At 46.8% G+C, this 8,686-nt stretch overlaps 1 protein-coding gene across 2 annotated transcripts in view; it reads right to left on the reverse strand.

Moving 5' to 3' along the window:
- Window positions 1–2,806: 2,806 nt before the first annotated feature.
- Tent5c (terminal nucleotidyltransferase 5C) overlaps window positions 2,807–8,686 on the reverse strand; it is an 18,043-nt gene continuing 12,163 nt past the window's right edge. Inside the window, exons 2-3 of one of the 2 annotated variants that reach the window (XM_031374976.1) lie at window positions 4,925–5,009; window positions 2,807–4,741 (exon numbers count right to left, since the gene is read on the reverse strand). In XM_031374976.1, coding sequence (XP_031230836.1) covers window positions 3,539–4,714 — 1,176 coding nt within the window. In that variant the 5' untranslated portion in view covers window positions 4,715–4,741; window positions 4,925–5,009 and the 3' untranslated portion in view covers window positions 2,807–3,538. The remainder of the gene's footprint in view (window positions 4,742–4,924; window positions 5,010–8,686) is intronic. The other variant, XM_031374977.1, reaches the window with a different exon arrangement.

Here is an 8,686-nt window from a genome sequence, read left to right on the forward strand (position 1 = left end):
GCACCAGGGATGCTTGCCTCATGCTTAGCTAACTAGACATTAATCCAGCCTCTGCAGAAAGCCTTGGAGCTAAGACTAGCAACACCCTGAAACAGGGTCCCAGGATAAGAAAGATCAATAGAAGGAAAGTGCTCACAAAGTTGGCGTTGAGTGGTGCCATGTCCCAATCCTGAAGCTGTAATGGGAAAAACCCTAGCTCACAGTGAAGAAGGGCTAGCACCAGAGGTCAGGTGGAAGGAGAGCAAGCTGTGGGCTCTAGCAAGAAGACTATTACTGCATTACCACAAAGCAAACACACACACACACACACACACACACACACACACACACACAGAGAGAGAGAGAGAGAAAGAGAGAGAGAGAGAGAGAGAGAGAGAGAGAGAGAGGAAGAGGGGAGGGAGGGAAAAAGGGAGAGGGAGGGAAAAAGGAAGAGGGAGGGAGGGAGGGAGGGAGAAGGAGAGGGAGAGGGAGGGAGGGAGGAGAGAGAGAGAGAGGGAGGGGGAGAGAGAGGAGGAGGGAGGGGGAGAGGGGGAGGGAGATCACTATGACACGAGTTCCAAATTAAGTCAGATAGGAGAGAGAAACACTGCAAAGCCAAAAAAATCCACCAAGAACCTTCTCTACCCAACTCCGCTCATCTGCCAGGCCTAGGTGTGGCCATGCCTCAACCCACAGGCAGTCACCAGGAATCTTAGAGGCATGAGGAGCCAGCCGCATCACCACACTGCAGTGACTGACCTAGGAGCAGCATCTCCAGGGTGCAGGTGAAGGCTGAAGGGTGGGCCTGAAGCTCCAGGCCAGAAACCAAGAGTGTGCATCTGCGTGCTCAAGGGTAAAGATGCTGCCCCTGACTGAGAAACAGAATGGGAGAACCAACTCAGAAAGCAGGTCAGAGTTCTGAGAAAAAAAAAAAGAGAGAGAGAGAGAGCAAATGAAAGACTGCTTCCATTTAGGTTACAGTCTGTGCTTGCCCTTCAGTGCTCTCTGCCAAGACCAGGTTTCACATTACCCAACACACACACACACACACACACACACACAAACTACTAGATTCAGTACTAGGGTGTCGGGGGCATACATGAGCAGCACACAAGGCAGGTTTCAGATAAAAGTTCCTGACATCTGAAGTACAAGGTTACCTGGCCTGGCCTGGCCTGGCAAAAGGCTCACACAGAGCAGGTAGAGACAACTCTAGTCCAGACATCCACAAACCAGGGCTTGTATCTTAAAAACGGAGCTTTGGCCAACACAACTTTTCACTATAATAGTTCTAGAACACACATCAATTCTCCAACCACAAAACAGCTGGGCAAAAGAACCTATCAGAGGATGGGGGGCATCATCCAGTGATGGTTTACAACTTCTGTGTCTCCTCTCTCCATCCTCAGAAGACAACTATGGCCAGACTGGAAAAAATGTATATACCTAAAGCAGAAAGAACTCCAAGAAGATGCCAGAAAATTTCCAGTGCCTTACTCGTCCCCAAGCCTTGTCAGCTGAAGCAGTCCTGACTGCCGCTTCTATTAGCAAGTGCTTACATTGAGGGAGGCTCCAACACACTTCAAAAGCTTTGATTGGACAAACCTAGTTCTGTGCAAACATATTCTCCTTTGATTACAACTGTAGGCTTTTAAGGTCATGGATGACTGGTAGTTTTCAAAGTTGGGGGCACTTTTCATTACCTTCCTTTTAACCCTAAAATAGCTCAGGTTCCCTCACAAAACCCAAAGCCAGTGAATTCAAACCTAACTAAGATTCAAAGGGCAGTACAAACTAGTTATACTGAGTCTTCTGATGACCTAACTTCACATGGATGCAGTAAAGATGCATTTGGATCAACTCTTAGGGGGACTAATGAAGCACATTCCAGAAGCAACTTGAAAACACAGCACTAGAAAAATGTCAGCCACTTAATTTTTACTACGCCCTCTTTTACATAAGGAAAACTAGATTGCTTAAAGCAGATACAAAGCAGTAGTTCGGATCTTTGGGTTTTTACGGTCACTGAACAAAGTAGCAATTGAGACTGTGGATTTGATGGAATACACTTTAGAAATCAAGCTTGCTGGCAACACTGAATATCTTTCCCCTGGATATCCTAAAGTGACGCATTCTAAAATATCCCACAGAAAATTTCAAAAAAAGGGGAAATCTCTCTTCTAAACCCACTAGGTAAAGCCATATTCACCTCGTTCCCCCTCCCTGGGGACTGCTTGCTTTGGGCCAGCGATTAACACTGTTTTCCTTCCAAAGTGCAGAACATAAATATAATGCTTAAATCTACAGAATAAGGAAGATCATTCTTGACTCTCCAGACTCATCACTCTGCACAGGACCAGACTTGACACTAAACCCCTACTCCCCAGCAACTTGGAGTGAGGAAGTAGAATTCTAGAATGGTTCCACTGGCTACTCTCTTCTCCTGAAACCCCTGAATTCTCCTGCTATGGAAACTCTCTGGGGAATGCAATGGCTACTTTTGAAGGGACTGGTGAAGAGCGGTCAGTGGACTCTAGCAAAAAAAATCTTTGTCATACTGGGAGCGATGTGCAAAATGGGCTTCCAATTAAAACATGGGAAGAACCTCATGTCAGTCATGACAGTGACTCTGGGCACAATGTACTCCTTACTCAGGAAGAGCAAACAGGAGTCAGTCATCAGAGAGCCAATGAGGGGAAGGGCAGGGGAAAAAAAAAAAAAGTCATTCAATAAGAATTCCTTAAAGAAAAACAAACAAAACCAAAACTAAAACATCCATGTTTCCTATCGACAATCACCGCCCCTCCACCACAATTCTACTTTAACGTTATGTTCCACATTTTATTTTGTTTTCAAGTTACATTTCAAGAAAAAGGTCATTTTTTTTTCTCCACAATATCTCATAATTCCTTGATAAAGCACAGCATATACCATAAACCACTTCCAACCAGATCTCAAGTCTGCAGCTATTGGCTTTGGTTTATTGATGAATGAAATTCTCAGCTCTGCCGATGGGGACTAGACAGACACAACTTAGTCCCGTGAGTGAAAATTCAGTCACAAAGAGCACCCTCACGGTTTATCAGTCTGGGGAGCTGACTAAAATCAACACAGTGAGAGACTATCAGCACAGCTTTCAACACGACTGCTGAGAATCCTGAATGAGCGAGCCTGCGGGGTCTACTGTGGACTCAGCCGAGGAGAGTGCCTGGAATGCTTCTCATACACTGTCCAACTCTCTCAATCTCAGAGACTGTGCAGAGCTCAGATCCCATGTGCTAATAATGTCTGGGAAGTGAAGTGTTAGCGACTATCTTAGAAAGATGGTGAGAAGTCACACTTCCTATTGCATCTCCCCGAGTGGCACTGAATTATGGGTCCTCTTAGGGTTGGCTCATGATAGTCTGTGGACCTAATTCCAATGGGCACACAAAGAAAAACAGAGTCAGAGCTGAGTTCCCCTTTAAAAGCCAAACACCTACATCTAGAAAGAGGCTCTCCTACCCGAGAGCACCTGCCCTAACCGGGTTCCCACGGTGGAAACCCTCAGGTCTTACGGTTAGTTACAGGGCAGCCATGTAGGATAAGGCTGGCTGTAGGTAACTGGAGGGTGAGCAATGTAATAGTTGTTGAAGTTGCCATCACTGACATAAGGAGCTGGCTGGTAGTAACAGGTGACGTTGGTGGCACTGGGGATGATGTTTTGTTCCGCCAGCACACGCAAGGCCAGGAGAGAGATGAGGTTCAGGGTCTGCCTGCGCTCGTGCCCCATGAGGCACACGGTGCTCTCATTCACGACCCTGCGAAGAATCATGAGGTAGTCGTACTTGCTTCTCTCCTCGTCTGCGAAGTGGTTCTGAAGGTAGGTCTCCAGCTTCCTCTGCTGTTCCAGGATGTCAGGAAAGTCGATGAAAAACCTGGAGCACATGTAACGCTCCAGGGTCTTGATCTCCTCCTGGTCCGCAGGCCGGAAGTCCCGCACAAGGAGGTTGCTGTACTTAAGAAGGCCCCCACCTCGGATTTCTTCAGGGTTCTTGGTGGCAATCAACCTGTTCTGAAGATGGTCAAAGGCTTCCTCAAAATCCCCGTACATACTCTCCCCGATCACTGTGGGGTGGAAATGCTCGGAGATGGGATTACTGGAGCAGTCATAGAAAAAGAGCAAAGAATCTAGGATGATCTGGAAAGAGTCCACGCTGAACTCAAACTGACGCCGGATGGAGTCGACAAACTTGAGCTCCACGTTCCTCCCGTTCTTGTTGGAGAGGGAGATCAGGCTCCAGCGGTCAGTCTCGGTGCAAACCTTCACCAGCTTCTGCACGTACGCCTCCTTCAGAGTGACGGGACTGATTTTGAGCTTGTTCACACCCTCTGGCAGAAAGTTCAGAAGGGAGCACAGAACCACATCTCTCACCAGCTGAAATTCTGCCTCTGTGGGAAGAGCCACGTGAAAGATCAGATCCAGATCTTTGCAACCCAAGCCGTTGTCTTTGACCAAAACATGGCCAGCTGCAGAGCCGTTCAGCCGGACATCCTGCACTTTGATGCCTGCCTCCTCCAGCCGGCTTCGGACAGTCTGGACAATGTCCTTCAGGGTAATCTCCAAGGTTGGAAAGTTGCCTCGTCCATGGATGGGTACAACCTCAGTCAGGACCTCATGCAGTCGGCTAACCTGATCCCAGTTGAGCACGCTGAAGGACTCAGAGTCCTTGGTACTGCTGCCCTCCTCTGCCATCTTAGGGGATGTTCTGGCCGGGGGAAGCTGAAAAGTAAAGGGTAAGAACCAGTTAGGACTCGCATGGGTCTGAAAAGCCAGTGGAGGAGTCAGTGCAAAGGCATTGACCTATCTCTGAACAACTTCATGCAACAAGGCAGTCTATAGTGCCTGTGGCTCAGCATGGCTGTGAACATGAAACACACTTAGAAGACCAAGAATAATACCCACCAAGGCACAAGCTTCACTCTACAGCAGGGTGGTAATGCATTGCTTGGCTTGTGTGGGTGCTCTAGCTGCTGCTCGTGGGCTTGACCTATGGGGGAGGGGTGGGGTGGACTGTTTTAGATGAAGAAGAGCAAACTAGCCATGTCATCTAAACAACAGGGAAGGACCTCTAATGACAGAAACAGAACCTGTATGTTTTACTAATTTTCTCCAGTTTCTACCAAAGTTACTTCTGCTTTTAGCTCCCTAACTATATCTTGAACTGGTGCATGCCTAAATCCTAATAACCAGTGCAACACACGCATTCACACACATACACACACTCTCTCTCTCTCTCTCTCTCTCTCTCTCTCTCTCTCTCACACACACACATACACACACACACACACACATATACTCATACTTACAACACACTCTGTCACACAAACACACACACACATATGCACACACACACATTCGCACACACATACACACATATACACACATGCACGTACACAAACACACACACACACACACACACACACACACACCACTGCCTCCATTTGCTCCCCAAATAGGTCACATCTCAGCTCTGGAAGACAACCACTTCCTTTTCCTATATAGCCATAATCTGTCCTGCAACGAACACGTCACGTGGGACAGAACGGGGGGCAGGCAAACTTCCAAAAGCCTTCCTCAGAAGAGCTCCTTGAGGATCCTTAAAGGGAACAAAGTTAAAATGGAATACCAGAAGGGACAGAAAGTATTTCTCATTCCTCACATGATGGAGCCACAAAGTTTCCCAAATAATTGTGTGTGTGCATGCGTGTAGCACACTGGGGACTGAAGCCTGGGCCTTGAGCATGCTGGCAAAGTGCCAGCGCTGAGCTACACTTTCACCCAGTGCCAGAGAAGTATATCTCACTTTAAAAAGAGATGAAAACGATGACGCCCTGGAAATCCCAATTCATAAAAGCAGACATTGGTATCTTAGAACCCAAAGTGCCTGTGGCCTCGCCTCGTGTGTGGATTCAATGTCATGTAGACAGACACAAAAGCTGAAACAAAGTCTCGATGCAGTCTTCCAGTTTCACCACCAAGGGTTTCCACCCTGCAAAGCTATGTGCGGACAGCATTCAGCCAGCCACCGTTCCATTGTGTGGAAGCCGCTGCTTTCCAATGCGCATCAGTGCACAATCCTTGGGCTCCAGCATGGATCTGTGGCTGTAACAGTGCCAAGGTACCCAGCAGTCACACGGAGATGAGCTTTTACAGTTCCCATCACAGAAACTGACATGCAAAACAAGACATGGTTTACACAGCTCTGGTGGAAGGAGGCAAACGCAACACAGACAGACAAAAGAGAGGCTGTCCTCCTGCTGGGGCCGAAAGGAAAGCATAGAAGTGTTCACGTATGGAGAGGCGGACACCAGGTAACAAAGCCATGGTGAGCTGCTGCTGGAACACCAGAGGGGAGGAAAGCAGGTGCACGGTGGGAGAGCAACGATCTGGGGCTGACAGGAGCCTCTCAAGCCAGCACAGGAACACACGAGTTTGAGAACCGTCAATTTGCTCAGCTGGAAATGACCCACCCTAACCTAGGATCAAAGTAGGCTCTGGGGCTGGGTGCCCCTCCGCTTGCTTACAGCAGAGCATTTTCGAGGGAGAGATGAAAGAGGGTTTAAACATCCACAGCTATTTAGATTATCCTAGCGCGGCCTGCCTCCGTGATGGACAGCCTGGATGCACAACTAACATCTACTGGGACTGGCATTTGCCTTCCAGCCAGATTTGGGACAGCTGGGTTCTCTTTTCTCTGTGCTCACTGTGCACTTGGTGGTTCTTTGTCCCTCCACACACACACACACCTTTTTTTAATGAGCGGTATACAGGAGACTTATGCTTGAGCAAATCCAAGCAATTTCAGGAAGGTATTGTGGTCTGAGCCTTATTTTGAGCCCCAGCTAGAAGCTAGACCACCTGTAGTCTGGTGGGGTGGATTTCAGGCAGGCACACTGGTTGCAGTGGCTTGATGCTGTCCGCCACCTGTTACACTTCCAAGGCTCACGAGTTTGACGCCATGTCTGAGAAGTCACAATGTGGTCAACAGGTGAGATGAAAGGAGCAATTTTAAGAAAATCTCCAGGAAGAACCCTATGTGGTGCTAAAGTCAGAACTGTTCTAGAACATGACAGAAGGGCTCTCTGGGACCACGGAGAATCCAGAAGCCATTTAATCTTCCCTGTGGGGTAAAAAGTACCTTGTGAAGACTTTCACACAGCTTTATACCGTCAGTGGATTCAAAGTTAAACCTACGTTAGACCGGGTTCTTGTAAGGTTCACAAGAGATGAGGGAGCAGAGATAGCCAGAAATGTTCTAAAAAAAATGGAAATGAGCTAAATCAACTTGTAAGAGAGGAGAAAGAGCCCTAAAGATAGAAACTCTATTATTAGCACAAAAGAACAAATTGTTGGGACAGATTTTTTTTTAAATATGTAAATCAAATACATATGAGGGTTTACTATGAAGAAGAAAGCATTTCAACACAGTAAAGAAAGTCACATATGAGGGCTCATGCCTAGAATCACAGCACTTAAGAAGCTGAGATAGGAGGATTTGAGTTTGAGACTAGCCTGGGCTAAATAGAGACCCTGACTCAAACAAATGAAGATGCAGACAGACAAAAAAAAAAAAAAAAAAAAAAAAAAAAAAAAAAAAATCCATAAGTAAAAAGAAATGGCAAGGAGTGGGGAGGGGAAAGGAAAAGATATTTTAAAAGCTGGTTCCACATCTCCTGCTAAACTAAGATCTAGTTGGTTGGGTCATCGACTACAGACTAAGATCTAGGTCAGTGGTTCTCAACCTTCCTAATGCTGTGACCCTTTAATACAGTTCTTCTTGTGATGACCCCCCAACCATAACATTTTTTTCATTGCTACTTCATAACCCACCACACTGGCAAAGCCCAGTCTCATGAGGGACAGCAGACACCTCTGGTGCACAGCCCTGGGCCCCTCAAACTTTTAAGTACCGTTATCCATTCTGCTTCTACCCCCTCTCCTCTGATGTGCTGCACAGTAGCAGGGATGCACAGAGATAGTCACAAAGCTGGGAGCACTCGTCACATCAGCAGAAGAGGGAGAAACGATTTAACATGCGTACACAGCCATGCCCAGAAGCATGCAGTTGTTCAAAAGAACAGTGCCTGCTCTGTGTGTAACAGTATTAAAAAAAAAAAAAATGCTTGCTTGTGACTCATGAGTGGAAATGTGTAAAACTGTGCACACAAACTCCATGCCTAAACATAACTCCGTCTGAACCAAGCACCATCCTCAGTCTAGGATTGATGAGGAAAAGAAGATGCATTTTGTACCCTTTGGGCTTGGATGCATTCATTGGAAGGAATTTAAAATCTTGTGACCCACATTCTAAAAGCTTTCCCTTATGAGAATTCTACTCGTGTGTCCCTGTATTAGACTTCCTCAGTTCCTCCCTGTCTCATCCCCGCATCCAAGTACCAAATACATCAAATATATTTGGAAGCTTTCCCTCCCCACTTTAAATGCTGACCTCTGCAGGGGATACAGGGAAGACAGGGATTTCCCTCTGGAAGGCCTTTCATCAAGTTTCTACCTAACATACTTTAAAAATAAAAAGACAATCACTGCTTATGTTAAAAGAAAAACTCAAAATGTCAGGTCTGCTCATCTCACCACAACTACGCAATCCTCACTATCCAAACACATTTCCTACAAATCTGCTTCTCACTGCCCTCCCCCCTCTCA

This window comes from Mastomys coucha, unplaced genomic scaffold (assembly GCF_008632895.1).
Source record: "Mastomys coucha isolate ucsf_1 unplaced genomic scaffold, UCSF_Mcou_1 pScaffold16, whole genome shotgun sequence".
Classification (NCBI taxonomy): domain Eukaryota; kingdom Metazoa; phylum Chordata; class Mammalia; order Rodentia; family Muridae; genus Mastomys; species Mastomys coucha.